Here is a 19,576-nt window from a genome sequence, read left to right on the forward strand (position 1 = left end):
TTTAATATAACTCCAGTGCATTTTCACATCTATCATAACTTCTGAACCCTAAGTGCCTTGGAAAGACTAAAAGCAGAGACTAGTTCATTTTACAAGTGAAAAAGTTGAGGCTCAAAGACGCTTGTCAGTCATCCCCAAAACTAAGTAGTCAGCTCATCACCGAATTTCAGAGTTGGAGAAGGGGAGGCTGAGTTGGAGGGACAGGATAATGGCAAAAGAGGACAGGGCCAAAGCTGTGAGAACAGCCCACAACCCCACAGCCAGCTGCACTGGAGCTGCTTCCAAGGATCTGGAGTAAACAATTCATCTCTAACAACATTTATATACCCTGGGGCTGATTCCCCCATCTTTCCCTGGGAAAGTGTCAAGCAAATCAACAAATCCAGATCAAGGGGTGGGGGTTGGGCGGGCAGAAATGAAGTCAGACTCAAGGCATTTTCTAGTAGCAGATGTGAGCAAATGTAATGGTAACCAACCCCGTGGCGCACCCTCTTCTCTTAGGCAGGTCCATCTAGGCCTTAACTGGTGTGTGCACTTAAGAGTCTCTGTGGGATAGTTATCCTCAGGGATGTGGTTGCCGGTCGGGGGCGGGGATGCGGTAGGAAGTAGAATAGTACGGATCTCAATGCAGGTTGAGGCAAATTCCCCGATCCCGCTGAGACGTTAGTAAATTAAGTAACTGGAAAGAGAGGGAGTGCCCCCAAATGCTGCACGTCCAGGGTTTCGCACCACTAAAACGCTCCACAACACTCTCAAATGGAAGGTCCCCCGCGATTATCCGTTCTGTAGAATCCCTAGGGATAGGTTTCCTACCCCTCCCAAGTCTGGCATCTTTGGGGTTAAAGGAGTGTGAGGAAGAGACCAGGATGAAACTGAAGTAAGCACCCCACCACCACCACCACCAACCCTCAACAGCGCGTCTCTGTCCAGGCAGCCCGGAGGCGGGGCCAGATGCAAGGGACTCAGGTTCTAACTCTGCGCACCAGCCATGACCTTGGGTAGGTCCCTGATTAGCCCCATTTTACAGAAATTAAGAGTCCAAAAGAGCAAGTCCACCACGCCGGGCTGCTGCGGAGCGCTTTCCCGATGGTTTGAGGCACCCGGCCGGAGCGCGGGTAGCATAGTAGGTGCGCGGTGAACCGCAGCCCTAGCGCTACGTGGCCAGTCGGGATCGGAAAACGCGAGGGAAACGCAGAGGCGAGCTCCAGCCCAGCGGCTACAGAAAGGGGCGGTTCCGACTGCGACGAACCCGGAGCAAGTTCAAGTCTCCCCCATCCAGCTTCTTCCTCTGCAGAGGCAGACTGGTCACGCCGGGGAATCCTGGCTTAGGACGCGCTCGGGGTGCTGGGGAACGTGAGAGACACCTCCACACACCCACCCCCAAAAGTTGCGGCAACATGAAGGGGAGAGTGGCGCAAAGCTGCCCGAAGGGAGGGGAGGGCACAATACTCACCCGGGGTGGCCGGCCTGGAACAGGTCCGCGGATGGGGTCATCGATGGCGGCCGGGTTCGGGCCACCGCGCCTCGGGATGCCCAGGGCACCTGCCGCAGCGCCGCGCGTGGATCAGAAGGCTGCGGGCAGCGAGGCAGGAACGCGAGTCGGCCGGCAAGCCAGAGCCGGGCTGCAGCGCCGCGGGGAATCGGCCGCCAGAACCGCAACCGCAGCGGGAGCCCGGGAGCGGGCAGTAGGCGGGAGCGCAGAGGTGGCAGCGGCTGTGAGGGAGGCGCCCGCGCCGCAGGCAGTCAAGCCAGCCTGGCCGCAGCGGCCACCGACACCTGCTGGCCCGGCTGACGGCCAATCAGAGGCGCCCGGGGCGGGGGCGCGTGCGGAGGCGGGGCGGGGGCGCGTGCGGGGAGCCCGGCTGGAGCGGCGGCGCACTACCGCGCCTGCGCCGGAACACCGGGTGCCTACCCCGCGGGTTGCTCCAGAGCTCCCTAGGCGCGCGGGCGGCACGCGCCGGGAGGGGCGGGGCGCCCCGGGAGGAGGCGGGGCCGGGGCTGCAGGAACCCGGGGCGGGGACCAGCGCCCCTCCGGGAGCCCTTTCCCGCAGCGCAGTGCAGTGTTGGGGCAGTGGTCCAGGAACCCCAAGGCGCGACTTCAGGACATTTCCAGATTTTCCTGCACTCTGCCTCTGAACCTTGGAGACCCAGAACCCCCCTGACCGCGGAGTGATGGGTCACTGAATCCAGGGCCTTCCTGGTTCTGAGAACACCTCGGTCTGCCGGCCCGAGCTTCGCTAAGCTGGGATGGCCCGCCTCCATCGACAGCTCTTCCTCACTTCACGGTCCCTGGGTATTTAAAGTCACCGGGATGACCCTGATTGGGATTCCTTTAATTCTCCCATGAATTTACTGTGCTAGCGACGCTCATTCATTCCATGCACATTGGTTCGCGCTTGGCTCAGGGAGCTGTCCAGGCTAATGGGTGCCCAAGTCTTCCAAAGCCCCCACTGCTGCCGCAACACCAGGTTAGAGAGCCCACGGTATCAGGACGCCCGGACTGCTGCAAGTGAGGAACGCACTGAGATTCATGCCAGGAGCAGCTGGTTATGGAAGAATGACAGAGTTGAAAGGTTTCACCCCAGGCCAAGGCTTCACCGCGTGTATGCCATCAAGCACAGGGTCAGAAATCTTCCTGAGACCGACTACCTCATCCCCAACAACTCGGCTGTGAAAACACATTGTCAGTTTTAGTTGCTTCTCACTGAAGAAACTCCGTGAGAATAAAGCCTTTTTGGAGGTCCACTGGCCATTTCTAAATCCCTGGGAATCCTCTCAGGTCGCTGGTTTCAGACTGTTCCCTCTGTAAATGTGTGCAGTAGAAATGGAAGGCTCCTTTACTGATTGCTCCACAGCAGCAAGGAGAAAAACGAAAACAAAAACACTTTTGGGAAGGGAACTTTGAAGGTAAAGGGGTCAATTTTCTAGAGATCTGGTTTCCTCCTTTAAAGGGGTTTTAATGTCCATAAACTAGTGAAGTTTATTTTGTTTCTAGTTTATTTAAATTCCATTTTAATTTTATTTATCTACACGTGATTAGTATTCACATAGTGCAAAATTGAAAAAGTAGAAATGGGTATACAATTAACAAGATTTCTTTCCATCCTTCTTCCAGTCTCTCAATTCCTTATATATAAAATCTACATATACTCAATCAAATAGATTTGTCACATATTCTTATTTTTACCTTTTCTTGTACATAATGAAAGCGTTTATTATACAGAATATCCACAATGTTCTAAACCTTGATCTTTTTCCTTAATAAGATACTATCATAGAGTAGTTCCATATTATTACCAATTATTTTCCTTGTTCATGTACAGTTGTATAATATTCCATTATGTCAAAATTCATGTAAGAGACCCCAATTATGGTCATTTAGATTGTCTCCAATCTGCCATTAATTACATTGCACCAGTGAATAACTTTGTTCTTATATAACTATGCTTATGCAAAAGTATGTATGAAGACTGAATCTCTAAAATTGAATTCACGGGGTCCAAGATCATGTGCATGTATAATTGGGATCTCAAATGTCCTTCGTGGAGATATTTATTCATGACCCCACACAAGGTATGAGATTGCCTGTGTACACACCCACCCACCCTACCCTTCTGGTGGTTCTGAGTCAGTTGTCCTCAGATCCAGTCTTGGCCCTTCTTGCTGTGCTGTGTGGGGGCTGACTTCTAAAGGATGCATTTCCAGGCTCTCCTATCAACTGTCTTTGTGTTGCACTGGCCACACTGTAGAAGAATGGAAGGAGGAAAGAAGGGAAAAGCCAGGGAATTTCTCACTGCTTTTCTTCTGCACTGAAGGTGGGAATGGAAGAGTAGTCCAGGGTGCCAGCTATTCCTCTTGGCAAACTCCAGGTCCTATAAGACAGGCTAACCATGGACCCAGCTCCCTGGGCTCTGGTGATACCTTCTCCTCTCGTCCCTCCAGCCTGGAGGTAACAGGTTATCCCACAGGTGCTCAACTTCAGTACTTTTTCTGCTTCTGAAGAGCCTCTCACATTTATCTGAGTAACCAAATCCCCTAATTTTAAAGTCCCCTAGTTTTAAATACTCTTAAGTGGTTCCTGGTTTTCCAGTTGTACCAATATTTCCTTGCTACACTGATACACTCCTCTATACGTGTGTTATAAAATTTTCTGATCTTTGCCAATCTGGTAGGTGAAAAGGGGCCTCCGTAGTTTGACTTGCATTTTTCTTATTAAAAGTGAGGGAGAAAAAAAAACGTGAGGGAGAGCATTTTATATATGCTTAAGAGTCATTGTATTTCCTTCTTATTTTAACTCTATGTCACATCCTTGCCCATTTCTTTAAATTTGTCAGATCAGTAGATTCTTAATTCAAGTTCTGCCAGTGAAACATTCCACAAAAACTTTTATTGGAACTTAGGTTTTCAACAGGATTTTACTTCAGGGAGCAGTATCCAGTCAAAAATCTGTCCATTTCTAGGGAAGAAAGGAAGAAAATAGAATAAGAGTATTTGGGAGTTTATAATTCACCTGGACAGACAAAATAAACCTACATTAAGTAAGGTTCATTGTTTTACATTGTTATAACCAATAAGTGCAAATGATAATAACAAATCTGAGTGGTCTCTTCCCTAAACAATGTATCATGGAATCATTCCCTATCATTACAGGAAGTTTTCCTCTTCTTTCTTTCCCTGTTTCTTTCTTTTTTTTCCCTCTTTCTTTCCCTTCCCTTTCCTCCCTTCCTTCCCTTCATGTGCATGGTATTCCACTGACTAGAATATGTCATAACTAATTTAAAAGATCCCAAGGACTCTTAGTTATAAGTGGCAGAAACCCAACTCCTATGGCTAAGGATGGTGTTCGTACTCCAGGGGTTAGTGTATTTGAAACTTGGTTCCCAGAATGGTGATTCTAAGAGATGGTGGAAACTTTTAAAGCTAGAGCCTACTGAGAGGTCACTGGAGGTGCTGCCCTTAGAAGAAATTAAGTTCTTGTGGGACTGTGAGTTAGTTCTTAAGAGGAGATTATCACAAAAAGAGCAAAACTGGCTCCTCCCCTTGCTCTGGGCAAAATTCTCACCATGTGATCTCTCCCTCTCTCTGCCCTCCCACCATGATGCCATCTACCATGATGTGACACAGCCAAGGAATTCCTCACCAGAGCCCAGACAATGACAGGCCTTGAGCTTCCAGAACTGTGAGGTAAACAAACCTCTTTTCTTCATTAAGTACCCAGGCTTAGGCGTTTTGTTTTGTATTTTTCAGAGAGTAATGGAAAAAGCACTGATAAACCAACTCAACCTTGGGCATAAAAAGAAACATAGAGGCTTATTTAAATGCAAAGTCCAAATGTATTTCTAACATCAGGCATATTGGATTCAGGGGTTCAGATGACATCTGTAGCAGTAGAACTATAGTCTCCATGTTACCCCTTGTCGCCCCATCTCTCTGCTCTACTTTCCTCTAAAGTCTTCACTATTAAGCTGACCTCATGGGTGGCATCTGGCAGTTCTAGAATTATCTGTCTTCTCAGTAGTTAAGTTTCAAGAACAAGGTAAGTCTTCTCTTTTCCAGAGTGAACATTGCCCTCTGGAATGCCCTAGAAAGTTGCCCTAGAAAACTCACTTGTATCACTTCAATCATGCGTCCATCCCCTGAGCAATGTGAGGACTGGCATTCTGACTACTGGTAAATAAACTAAGATGAAAACAATGGTTGAAGTAAATCAGTCACAATGTGTACCATATTCATGAACACTTTCCTATACATGCCTCCTGACTGGTCAGTAATAATCTACATGTAAACGCTTAGGTTCATTTTTGTTCAAACCTAGAGGAACATTTTTGTTCAAACCTAGTGGAGATCTCAGCTTCTGCATTTGGATCCCAAACTAACATGGTAAATGTTTGCATGTAGCATGTCAGAGGGTCTCTTTTCATATGGACTTTATGGGGCTGTATCATGACAAGAATGGGGACTGGATTCAAAAGTTATTTGCCATGATGCCGGTATTTAGAAAGCTGGTTTGATATATGAATCTGCCTCTTATTAGAACATCAGAATCAAACTCCTAACATCTTGCCCAAGTTATAAACATTTTGAAAGAGAAGTACAGAATAGTTTAATGATTTGAACAATGTCACAAATAAGACAAGAAGAAAGTACTGATAAAAACCCAGAGACATAGGGATGAAAAAGTGCCTCAGTTCCTAATCTGCAGTGTTTTAGAAAGAAACAGACACCACTTTGATTCTCCACCAGAGCTAGTGTTGATTTTTTTTAAAGTTCCTTGTGAAGGGTTTGGCATTTGAAGATGTCTTGGATAACCATAAGATTGGCAAAAGATGACCTAAAATGCCACCTCTTCATTTACCCCCATCCTGAGCAATGCTGCTGAATTCCAGTAATATCCATCCCCTCATTTGTCCCTCATGACTCACAGGCAGTATTTGTTTTTCCATTTTCTGCATGATCTTGACCACTGTAAGAGTTTTAATGGATTCTTCTTTTTATCAAAAAGAGCTGTTTGACATTTGTGCACACAAGGAACTGCATCACATCTTCTTCTAAAGCAGAAATCAGACAGTCCATTTCTTAGCTGGAAGATTGATGAGTTTATACTGGCTAGAAAAGGATGCATCTCTGGAGGATTCTGGGTAAGATTAAAAGAGCATTAATCACAAGACTGGGGTGCCAGTCTGAGCTCATCACTTCCTGTCTGTGTGACCTTGGGCAATTTACTTAGCTCTATCCAGGGTTCCCTAAATATGAGTTAAGGTATAATTCTCCCCACCACCCTGTGAGATTTTTATTAATTGACACAAAGGTTTTGAGGTTCTTATGCCCTTAATAAGATTTAATACTTGCTAAAGAAAAATTATGATTTTTTTTACCTGGCAAAAGCGAGCTCATAAAGGAAGCTTCTATGCCATTTTGTGGTTTTATGATATGGAGGTGTTGAAATAAAACCTTCGCCCACTACCTCCTTATCACCAACACTATTTCTACCTTTCCCATGTCACTCATCACTTAGCTACATGAGTATTAACTATTTGGACATATCTCCAACCTCCTCAACTAGACTACATGTGCCTTGGAGTTAGAGCCTCATCTTTGTTTCTACAGGGTGCTTGCAAAATTAACTTGATAAATGTTTAATATTCAGTAAATAGTTGTTGGATGGAAAGCTAAAAGAAAAATAGATAAACTGGACCTCATCATAATTTAAAATATTTTCTCTGTAAACAAACTTATTAGGATGAAAAGAAAAGTTACATACTTGAAAATATTTTCAAAGTATTTACGTGACAGAGGACTTGCATCTATAATATGTAAAGAACTCATAACTTTCAACATTAAAAATAAGCCCCAAGCAATCCAACTAAAATGGATTAAAATTTAAAAGGCATCTAACAAAAGAATATATACAATTGGCAAATAAGTACACAAAAAGATGTTCAATATCATAAACCATTAGGGAAATGCAAAGTAGAACTATAATGCTATATCGCTACGCTACACATCTATCAAAATGGGTAAAAAAATATCATGGCAACACAAATGTTGGCAAAGAGAGAGAGAGACTGTATCACTTCTGCAGTGCTGGTGGGAATGTAGAATGATGTGACCACTATTGAAAATAGCTTTGCCATTTCTTTAAAACTCAAATCAGACTTACCATACACCCCAACGAATGTACCCTTGGATGTTTATTCGCATTTATGTTAAAGCTTGTACAAGACTGTAACCTACACAAATGTCCTTCAATAGGTAAATAGTTAAACAGAGGCATCTTCGTAATAATCCTCACTTTTAAGGAATAATGCAGTTACCTTCACTACTTCCCAGTGGTGATCTTAGATACGTTTTGAAGTCATTATTCTCAGGTTGTTGTTTTCTAAGCCAGTCTAAGAAAGTCACATGCTATCTGTTTCCATTTATATAAAATTCCTGAAATAAAATTATAGAGATGGAGAACAGAATCATGGTTGCCAGGTGTTAGGGATGGTGTGGGTGGGGCAGGGAGTAGGTGTGACTATAAGAAGAGTAACCCCAGGAGCCTGTGGTAACAGTACATTTCTGTATCTTGATTGTGGTGAATTACATGAAGCCACACACATGATAAAACTGCACAGAACTATACACGTATATAATTGGTGCACATGTAACTATAGAAATCTGAATAAGTTCTGCAACTTTTACCAATGCCAGTTTCCTGCTTTGGACATTGTGTTACAATCATATAAGATGTTAGCTCTGAAAGAGGCTCCATGAAGGTTTGTGTAGGTCTTCCGTACGCATTCCTATGTAACTTCCTGTGAATCTAAAATTTTTTTCTATTTTAGAAACTTTAAAAAAGTGAGTGAATAAATGAATAAATTTCTCCACTCTAAATTGGAAGAGGCATATGCACATCATGACAAGATCTTTTATTGTACATCTTATAATAGCATATTCAAGTCCATAGTTTGCAACTGCCTTATAGTAAGCAAAGTTTTCAGTTGTCATTATGGAAGAAAATAATTCGGAGAGTGATCTCATATCAAATGTACATGCAGAAAGTATGTCATGCATAAAAATGCCCAGTAATATTGTGACACTATACTATAGTAAAGATTGGATATGAAATCTGTAAATTCTTTTTGTCCCAAACATAGAGAAGTGCCAGAGTTCACAGTGTAGGGCAGGTTTGTGACTTCTGACATCCTCCTGGGTAGGCTGTCCTCCTGCCTACTGTATAAAGCCTGGATAAGTTCGCTGTAGCAATTAAAGCAGCTCTTTCTCTACCATCCTGCAGATCTTAGGACAGATTTTGGTTTTATATAACCTCAACATGACATCCTGTCATGATTTTTTAGGTATAAATCCATTTCTGTTTTTTAACAAGGCTAGATAATTAAGTCAGCCCAACTGAAACACATGATTTTTCATACAGGTGTACTATTTCATTATATATATATATATATATATATATCATTATATATATATATATATATATTACTTTTGGGGGGTTTATCTGCAGTTTAGCATGTCTTTTCTTTGCAGGTATGCAATTACAAAACTTTCTACACAGATGTGACTCCCGATGTTTTTATCAGACGCTGCCCTGAGCTCAGTTTGCATCATGGCCTGTTTTGTGTTAAGTTCCTCAGAACCAGAGCCTGAGATAGAAATCTAGGGACATGTGATTTATTGAGGAGATGCTCAAAGGAGAAAGAGAGAGAGGGAAGCATTACAAGAAAGGAAATGGAGTCAAATTCATCCTGAGCTCATGAGGACCCTGATGCATGTATTGCACTGCAGAACTGTCCCTCTTTGAGGCAAGGGACTGGTCTTTATGATCTTGGATCAATCAGTCCTGGTTTGCCTACTGCCCCTGATGGGGGCAAATTGGCCCCTTACCTGGCTCTGTGCAAGGTGACTTCTTGTTTGTTGAAAACAATTCTTTGAAAGGGGCAACTATAAGCCATTATGCACCAACACTCAAAGCATCTTGGAAAGGGGGTGCAGGTCCAGCAAAGAGTATCTGGAAGGGCAGTGTTCATTACACCATCTTCCCTAAATCCTTGTCAAACATTAAAACAGTAATAAGAAGAATAACTTATCAGCAGCACTGGAGGTCAAGGAGAGATGCAAGTACACCCTGAGAAGTTAAAGAGCTTAGAATGGTGTCAGCTTGACAAAAGAGTCAACCAAAAATGTGCCTAAACCATGCACAGGAGAAGCAGATAACCCTTCAGCTTAGAGAAGATGCTCAATCATGCCAGTAAAGAACAGGGGAAATGGAAGGACATTTTGTTGATTATGTTTTCTAAAGGACTGAAAATATTCCACATTGGTGAGAACAGGGGGAAGTGGATATTCTCAAATATTATTGGTGGAGACTTTTCAGAGGTTAACTTGGTTTAAAATATATAAACCCTCTGAGCCACAGTTTACTTCTAGGACTTTGGACTAGCGAAACACTAGCCCAAGGAACTAAGATGTTTGCAGAAGGCTTTTGGGCATAGTTTGTAATACTAAAAAATTGGAAATATCCTTAGGTCTATTGACTAGCAACGGGTTTAAATAAGGCATTCTATAGTCCCTAGAAAGCATGAGGTGACTCTGGACACACTGACATGTAGAAAGTTGGTTATAATTTAACATGTGTGTACATGGTTGGGGTGGGGTTGAGGTGCAAATCATAAAATAGAGCATACTCAAGTTTATGAGAAAAGGAAGAGAATTTGTATGTACTATATAAATTCTCTGTTTCCTTAAAAGACAAATTTTCAAGGAATGCTTATTCTTTGTTTTCTTGAGGGAATAGGGAATCATTTTCTTAAGACAACAGTTTCTTGGGAGGATCAGAGACAGGAAAGTCACCCCAAAGGACATTCGTTTTCTTCTGTGAGAACTAGTGAAGAGATGTCCTTAGTTGTACTGGGTCAGGTTCTGAGAAGCAGAGCCTGAGGCTGGGATTCAGGTACAGAGGATTTATTGAGTGAGTGCCCTCAAGAGAATGGGAGTGACGGGGACAGAATGAGGCAAGAGAAGGAGCTAAGTAAACACACCGCCTCAGCTGGAGAAGGGCCTCTGGATGATCCAGTGTGCTCTCTGGAACCAGGATTTTACCATATGGCAGGTCACACCTTCAAGTCAGAGGAGTCAGCCATTGTCTTCCCTCTGGGTTGGCTGCATGAGATGCTCCTAGACAAGATAGCCCATGTTGCCCAGGGAATAATTATGCAAAGAAAAGTGCCACTGAGGGTCATTAGCAACCAGCACTCATAGCATCTGGGACCTGCGGCACCTGCTTGCAGAGGGGGTTATGGGCAGGGCAGGTACCCTAACAAACGCTATGATTATATAAAGAACAAGGCAAGTAGGCATCCACTGTGCTTGGCTCCTGCATCTGGGCATAAAAAGAGCAAGGAAAGTGCTCATGAAACAGAACCTTTGTAGCTAGACTGAGAGGATCCTGGCCGGATTTGAAAAGTGATACCTGAAGAGAGATGGATCAATGTATATAAGAATGGATTGATGCCCTATGATTTAAAGCTAGGAGGGCCAAAGTTGGATAGGAGCAGGATGTCTCCAGTCAGGATGTCTCCTATTCCCACTTCTCTGCCAGGACTATTCCCCCTCTCGATGTATTAGAAAATGGAGGGCTTAACCCAGGGACATGGGTGGGGCAAGTGGAGGATGGGCTGAACGTCAGCCTCTGGCTCTCTTTCCAGTGAGATGCCGGTGTGCAGCACAAGACTACACAAAGGAACAGAACTGCCCTAACCCAGCAGGTCCAGTGCAGAAGTGGGCAAGAAGATCACTAAAAGTTACTTTGAGAATTGAGAAAGCTGAGCTTGCAGATGTGCTCAAGATGTGTGGAATGGGCGACAGCCTAAAACCTGTGAGCAGGGCTGCCAGCCTCAGGAAACCAGCTTGCCAGGAATGACTGTTGAGCATGGGAGTGTGCTCCAACACCGGGCACCTGGACCCTCGACACAGGGATCCACTGTGGTCTAGACCAGCCAGGGCTTTCAAGTAGCAGAAGAGATCTCTGAACCCAAACCACACAGGACCTGTCAAGGGCAACAGCACGGGGCAGAAGACAAAAAATAAAACACGGTCTAATTCATTCTGCTTTCTGTGTGAGGAAGCAAGATGGACCCTATTGGACTAAGCTTCAAAAAGGAAATCCTGAATTTCTGTTCTTTAGTAGGGATTAGTTAAAAGACATGTGAATACATGTGTATATTGATGAAGCAGATCATATCAGACTAAATGGGAATAATGCAGGGAAAAGAGTTTATTGTTTCTGGTAAGTACAGTATTTTTCTCTGAGGTACTTTTTTAGAACAATGAATATTTTATTATGCAGCTATTCATTCCCTACTAAATGATGGCTTTTAAAAAGCTTTGCTGCTCTCTTTGGTCAAGTTGATGCTATCTTGGGATGGCAATGCGGAAATAATAATAGGATCTTGTCAGTCACTGACCAGGGTATACAATAAGGAATCCTGATGCTGCTGAGAGATTCTGACAATAATATGATTTTACAGGAGTACAGATGGTCACCGACTAAGTGAGTCTTGATTTGTGACTCTCTTCTCTTCTGATTTTTCTTACCATAGATCAGGTCCCTACAATGAAGCCCAGACGTGGTTAATAGCTTCTATAAGCAAATCAGATTACAATGCTTCTCTGAATCCTGACCCAGTTGAGACCCGTGGCAGCTGACTCAGCCCTCAGCTGTGTTGAGGATTAATCAAATTAACAGCAATGCCCGGAAATTTAGCCAGGGGCCTGTGTGTAAGTGTATTTCTCCGTCCTAACTGTCCCAAGTCATGGTTTAGTGGTTGTGATCTTATTCGCTGAGTCTTAAAGCTATTGTTGAAATAGCAAAGTCATGCATCACCAAAGTAAAGGTGACAGGTGAGCCTGCCCCCGCATGTCCCTGCTTCTGACCCTCTAGATGCTTCTCAGCATGTCCTGAATTCCATAGCAGTTGTCATCCTTTAGCACACTGAAAACCTGAAAACTTTCTTACTGTTTACTCGCTGTTGCTTTTCTTCCCAACTAGGATGTAATCTAGGGGTCTTGGCATTGTTCACTGATAGATCTAAGAACTTTGGACAGAGCCTTAGCACACAGGAAGTGCTCAAAAATATTTATTGAATGAAAATGCTAGAAAAAAAAAGGCTCACCCACTAACAGTTCCAATTCAGGATGTTCAGAGACTTTCATGCACACTGAATAGTCACACTGATTTTTTTTATTGTTTCAGTAATCAGATCATCTGGATTTTTGTGTATTTCAAACTTTTTTGAGGGGTGAAAAAATTCTTTTTGTTGGTTGAAATATTATGAGCTTATTCGATGTATTTCTCCTCTCAGTCATACAACTTTCACCACCACCACCTTGAAGGCAGAGCCAAGAGTCTCTAGGAAGTCACACAAGAAAAGTGAATCCTACCTGGAACATAGTAACCCAATTTCGGAGGGTGGGGGTGGATATAATATGGAAGAAGTTTCTATTTCGTAGGTAGAAAAGATAGAGGCCCTCTCAACCAGGAGAGTAAGAGAATAAGTTGGAAAGAATGTGAGGAGAAAAAAAAAGAGGTGGGGGGGACATTATTTGATTCTTCCAAGAACCCAGGACTGAATCTTCTTGGTATCCATGAACTCAGAATGGTAAATGTAGGAAGTGGAAATTGAAGTATCTGTGGGAGACACTGAAAGCTAAGGGGGCTAGTGGAGGTGAGTCCTGGAGAAAAAATATACAAATAGACAATGGTTAGACCATCTAGAACCACCTGACCCACAGACTCTGGAACAATCAGCCCAAAGGCAGGACTTAGTTAATGATTGCAAGCACCCCTGGATTTTGGTCCTCCTCTTCCAACCCAGAATTAACCACAGAATGCTAGACTTGCTTCCCAAACCAATGGCATAGAAAGTCCTGCTTCTAGACAGCCTGTGTCCAGCTTCCCCAGGCAGATGATTGGGTCAGAACCCACCTGAAGTCTTCCCCTTCATTCATGTCCCAGAGATGTGTAAGAATGGCCTGATTCCACCAAGGATACCAAACAAATGGGAACTAATAGCAGAATCCAGGAACCAAACTGAGAAGATTCAGCAGAGGAACTGAATGCTGAGAGAGGCATTCTTTTTCTTTCTTTATTTTTATCTTTTTCATTCTTCCATTTTATGTTTTACTATCTAAAAATATTGTTTATCAGATGAAGAAGAATCTCAAAGTAGAACAGAGCCCCTATGAACCTATTATTAGAACCAGCCTCACAGACCAATGAATGTATTTCTCATCAAACCAGTGCCTGTGTGGACAAACTTTTGCCAAATTACAACAGCAACAGCAACAAAAACTGAATCAGTTTCTACCTCCATCTCATTCTTTCTGTTCTGAGAACTTGGCTTTGATCTGGAGAGAATGTTTCTTTGGTGAGTTGTTCCCTTTGGTTTCCTGCCTGTCTTTCTGACGGTGTCAATCATCAGATCTGCTTTCGGAGGCAGCCAAGCATCAGGTCTCGGGGCCCAGACACGAAGTGCACAAGCATTGGTTTCAACTGGCTGTTGCCTCCTGCCCTGGGGTCATCTCAGTCTAAATTCTCCCCTCCTCCAAAAGGAACTCCTGCTTCTTACCTCACTCTCATTATGATCCTAATTCTTGCATCTAACTCTCTAAATGGCACCAACAATGGTTTGGACCTTGAATGGCTGCTCTCAGGAAAGTGTGGCTTGAAATTTGCTTATTTGAGAGGTATCTTAGAAAAGAAAGGGAATGAAATCTCTCATATTAGGGGGCAACACTTTTTGATATGTAGAGGCTTCCAAATGAAATTCTGGTTTAAAAATTGTTTCACTAAAAGATTTCTTGCTGAAAGTTCGTAAGTAACAACCAATTTCACTCATTTCCCTGGTAAGCCATCACTTCTGTTGCCTGTCTGTATTCAGCTCTCTCTTACCCTTTATCCTTCTGATCTCTCTCCTCCACTCCTTCCCCTTTTTCAGACTCCTACCTCATCCAACTGACCTCAGAATTCCATTTGTCTCTAAAGATCTATCCCATCCACAATCCAAGCATGTAGGCAATTGTATAATTTAAATCTTAGACCCAGGCTGAATAAAGAGCTATACTTCAGGATTTTCTTAAATTCAGACAAAACCAGATACTATTTATAGAAGAATCTAAACTTCCCTTGGATGTATAGAACTCAGAGTTACCTAAACTATATCAATTTGTAGACTTCATGGTCAAAATTGCAGATATTAAATCCTGAATAGCAAAAGTTGACTGAATGAACCCAGAATGGGATCTACAGAATTCTACTTTATTCAATAGACCTGAAGGTTGAAAAAGGCCCCCAAATTAGAGCAATGTCTTCTAAAAGCCACACCAAAAACATTTTGCAATAAAAATTGGTAGAATCAAAATTAGAAGTATGAATACAAAAGATGAATTGACAGAACCTGGTGCACACCTGTAATCCCAGAAGCTCCTGAGTCTGAGGCAGGGGAATTGCAAGTTCAAAGCCAGCCCCAGCAACTTAGTGAGGCCCTAAGCAACTTAGAGAAATCATCTCTAAATAAATTACAAAAGGGCTGGGGATGTGGCTCAGTGGTTAAGTGCCCAGAGGTTCAATCCTGGGTACAAAAAAAAAAAAAAAAAGAAGAAGAAGAAGAATATAATCATCCAGTCCACTCCCCAAGGGGCACATCAGTTGTCCCTATCTCCAAGTTCTACTTGTCTCTCTGAAGAGCCCTTTCTAGAAGAGCAGTACCTGAAATGTCCTCTTTCACAAGGCAGGCGGGAACTCTCAAACAGTCTTTAAAAAGTGGAAACTCGGGGGGTCTGTCTTCACCTCATCTTAACTTACATTTTCTGTACCTCATTTTCCTTTTCTGTAAGGTGGATGGCAGTCGCAGTGAGCCCCCAGGCTGATGTGACATACATGAGCTAAACATGTGGAATACTTGGAAGAAGTATTCCAGAGCATACTGGGTATGCTCTGTAGGGGCCTGTAAATATTTTATTTAGCTTTGATCTGGATGCCCTCAAAGGAATATCATCATCAGCCTACAAAACTGATTTCAAAATTTAATACAAGAGATACATATGGGGGAGTGTGGGAATTACTTCATGGTAGCAAGATATTTTTTTAAATGACTATGGTGTGACAATAGCTACATAATGCATTCTGCATTTTTATTTTCATGTTTTGTAATTATAAAAAATAACACACCCTAATGCTGGAAGCCTGAAAACAGAAGGAAGTACTCCAGGGAATAATGCACTAAAACATATCTGATTTTAGAGACCCACATGGGTCATATTTCATGATGACGGGTTACATCTCTAGAAATATTTTTCATTAGCAAATTAACAAAATTTAAGCTTTTCCATATCCACTAACATTCCTTAGAAAAATTATTTTAATAACTGTAGATTGTTATATCCTGTACATGTGTCATAATTCATTTCTGGTGCATGGGTAGTTACACACTGGAATTAGTCAGTGAATTTTGAATTAAAAATAAACATTTCACCAACCCTGTCAATTCTTTCCATTGGATTTTCCTCTGATATACCATGCTCACCTCTTAGTATTTGTGTGTGTGTGTGTGTGTGTGTGTGTGTGTGTTGCATATATGAGGCAAATGCTCCACCACTGAACTACATCCACAGTCCACAGTCCAAGTCTTCATTAGTTTTGAGGGTAAGTGAATTCAAATCAAGCACATCCACAACTCAGAGAAAATCAAAAGGCTAGAAGACTGAGTTCGTTAAGTAAGATTACAGGAAAAAAAAAAACATTCTTTTGTCCTTATCTGTTCATTCTTTCTTATCATTTGAGCATTTAACAAGAATCCTTCTTCACTTGTTGGTACAGATCCTTCTACTTTCCATAAAAACAGGAGTCTCATCCTACATGTTTCATTCCATAATGTGTGAGAGTATAAAATGGGCCAACACATCCTTCCTTCATTTTGAGAGAAAGGAGCTTGGGGATGCATCAAGGCAAAACATGGTAGAAAATAATTATCCAGGAATCTTATCACTAAAGCATCAAAAATGTCAAATTTATCCTGAATGGACTGTCTTTCCCAGAGCTCTTCTGTATTTCAAGTTAGTCATTCAATTAGAATAATCAATTAATGGTGGCTCTGGTGTCTATGGTGATGTCATGGTCCAAAGAGCAATGAATGTCCAGCTAATTGAAAGCATTAAAGCCAGAGTCACATTAGAAGCTACTGTGCCCTGTGTAAGTAAGGTACAAAGTCGCCTGCCTCTCCCACTTCAGGAATTTCCGGCCTCCCCATCACCTGTCAGTCTGCGCCCTGCCCGCCTCTTACATTATAGGAATTTCCAGCTTACACTGCCGCCATTTTCCTGCCTCCCACTCTACGTCCTAACATGCTACTGGTTCATCAGTCAGCCTGCAAAAATTCTCCTCTGCGATCGGTTCCTTCCAGCCCGTGAGATTCCAATATCTAGGAGAAGCCATATGCCATCTTTCTCTTTTTTCTCTTCTTTTCGCCCCAAGTGGATGTGAATCGTCCACATGAATAAAGTCTCTTGCGTGACATCTCGTGTCTGCAGAGCAATTTGGGAGCTATCGGCGAGCCACAACCAAGCCAGCGACCCCTAACACCCTGGATACTGTCATCTTTTGTGAATCTTCATTTTTTTCATGGTCCACCTAGCTTCTGGGAGGGATGCAGGTGTGGCCACCAGAGCTTCTAATCCTCTACTCATAGTTTCTTTGGGGGTTACTCAGGAAATTAGGTTTCTGAGATTCCATTCAGGGATTTTACTGAACTATTGAGAAAGGGAAGCTCCAGGTAAAATTGAGTTTGACACAAGTAGAATAAATGTGGGAACTGCTTCCAGTCATCTTTCCTGAGAACAAAGGTGAATAGTACATAAGAAATCACTGAATTTAATTCATAATTTTGTGGACTGCAAGTATGAGCTGGACACAGCTGAGTGGTGATTCTGCTCATGGCTCTACTCCATACATCTGTGGGCAGCCCCCTGGATTAGCTGGGCATGGCTGGTCTAGGATGACCTCACTGGAATGGCTTATCTCTGCTTGATGCGGGGGGGGAGTCTCTTATTATCCAACAGACAAGCCCAAAAATGGTTCCAAAAAAGGGGGGAATTATGATCATTTAAAAAAATAATCTACCAATAATCTTCTAACCATGATTATTTGTGTCCCTCCTACATACGAAATACGCTTATTTCCTCCCCAGACCACCTTATATCTGAGTCAGAGTCCAGAATTTTGGGACCTGCTTTCTGCCACATGAGACTTCCCTTAACTGGAGATCTATGAACTAAGAAGACAAGTTTTGTGCTTTCAATAACCCAACCAACAAGGGCGAGACCAGGATGGACAGCCACTGTAGACTTCCCCATTCAAAATACCGTCAATGGTAATTCATGCTGTGAAAAGCCTTGTAAACAAAGTACCTCATCTCAGCCCAGGAGATCCTGCAGATGTGCAGGCTAAACAGAAAAGTTGTAGTGAGGAGGCTGAGGATGCATGGAGGGACTTCGTTTAGTCTATGTTGTTTTCTTCTGTGGTTTCTGCAGAAGCTGATCTAATAAAATTTGATTCTAAGTGACTTGGCTGGATTCCTATCTATGTATCAACAAGGATTTTTTCTGGTAAATAAAACATTCATGCATTTTTTATGAGTACATGATGCTTTTATTTTTAAGTTGCTGTTGGTATTTTAAAGAGATGATTGTATATCCTAAATCCTGATATTTAGTACAAAATTTCATGCATGAAATATTTATGTTCTATCATTAAACATTTAGAATTTTCTACAATATGTGATTTATTTTCTGTTTTCTACTAAGTCTAGATGATTTGGGTCAATGTAAGCTGAGAGCTACTTAACATATCTTTTAATTGAATCTGAGGGTATATTTTTTATTAAGTAGAGATTTTCTAAACCACAGGTAGCTTCTTAGCACTAAAAATTTCTATTAAAGCATAACACACATATAAAAATAGACCCGTATACATGTGCAGCTTGATGCATTTTATAATTAAATTCATTTGCATGATTAGCACACAGATTAAGAAATAAAATATACCTGCCCTCAGAAGCTTCTCTGTGCCTACTCTCAGTCATCGTTCCTTGGAGGTGGGGTCTTTCAACCCCAGCATTACTGACATTTTGGTTTGGACAATTCCTTGCTCAGAGAGGTTTTCCTGTGTGTTGTGGGATATTTAGCAGCATCCTTGGCATCCTTAGTAGATGCCAGAAGCAGCCCACCAGTATGACAATCAAAACTGTCTCTTCAGATACTTCCAAATATTTATACCTATTGAGAACTACTGCCTGTATAATTATCATGGCTTCTAACAGCACAGATTACTTTAGCCTGTTACATATTTTATGTAAATAAATTAACACACTACACGTTTTATACCTGGATTCTTTTTCATAATATTTTATTTATATGAATCATTCATAATGGTAGGTACAGTTGTAGCCTTGTTCTTGTAATTGAATATCACTCTATTGCATAAATATACCCCAATTCATTTATCCATTCAACAACTGAAGGGCATTTTGGCAATGGCTGTTTTTTGTTTTGTTTTGTTTTCTTGCTATTTTGTGACTGAAAAATCTCATTTATTTTTTGTCATACCTTGTATCTAAAATTATATACCAAACATTACAATTTTTTTTCAAAGTTAGGCTTGTTAATCTGGAACAAATCACAAACTAAGTATTATAAATAAAGTATTTTTATGGTATTCATTAGTTTTATTAGAAGGCACACACACAGAGCTGGGGTTGTGGCTCAGGTGCAGAGCGTTCGCCTAGCACACATGAGGCCCTGGGTTTGATGCTCAGCACCACATAAAAATAAAATAAAGGTATTGTGTCCACCTATGAGTAAAAAATATATTTAAATAAAAAAAGGCATACACACACACAAAGGGCCAAGAAGGATGAAGTAGGAAGAAGAGTAGTATCAATACCATACCAACCGAGTATCCATGACTGCCAGGCACTGTCTGTGGCTCTGGTTGTGAAGACATCAGACAAGTTCTGCAATTCTG

General features: G+C 42.3%; 2 protein-coding genes across 11 annotated transcripts in view; one reads left to right on the forward strand and one right to left on the reverse strand.

Moving 5' to 3' along the window:
* MYRIP (myosin VIIA and Rab interacting protein) overlaps positions 1-1,707 on the reverse strand; it is a 335,723-nt gene extending 334,016 nt beyond the window's left edge. Inside the window, exon 1 of one of the 2 annotated variants that reach the window (XM_079114758.1) lies at positions 1,454-1,707. The gene's annotated coding sequence lies outside the window, so the exon portion shown is untranslated. The remainder of the gene's footprint in view (positions 1-1,453) is intronic. The other variant, XM_079114756.1, reaches the window with a different exon arrangement.
* LOC306646241 (uncharacterized protein) lies at positions 1,485-18,322 on the forward strand (the record flags this gene model as incomplete). 9 transcript variants are annotated; one of them, XM_079114778.1, is made up of 5 exons in its annotated part: positions 1,485-2,779; positions 5,130-5,184; positions 5,452-5,536; positions 12,099-12,276; positions 17,742-18,314. In XM_079114778.1, one exon carries the CDS (start codon positions 1,485-1,487, stop codon positions 2,160-2,162), a length of 678 nt encoding a protein of 225 aa, XP_078970904.1. In that variant the 3' UTR covers positions 2,163-2,779; positions 5,130-5,184; positions 5,452-5,536; positions 12,099-12,276; positions 17,742-18,314. The 9 variants fall into 9 exon arrangements, with proteins under 9 accessions (XP_078970904.1, XP_078970900.1, XP_078970898.1 ...); XM_079114774.1 differs by having other exon boundaries at positions 1,485-2,907; positions 17,742-18,312; XM_079114772.1 differs by having other exon boundaries at positions 1,485-5,184; positions 17,742-18,322.
* Positions 18,323-19,576: the final 1,254 nt, after the last annotated feature.

The sequence above is a fragment of the Sciurus vulgaris genome, assembly GCF_902686455.1.
Source record: "Sciurus vulgaris genome assembly, chromosome: 16".
Taxonomy (NCBI): domain Eukaryota; kingdom Metazoa; phylum Chordata; class Mammalia; order Rodentia; family Sciuridae; genus Sciurus; species Sciurus vulgaris.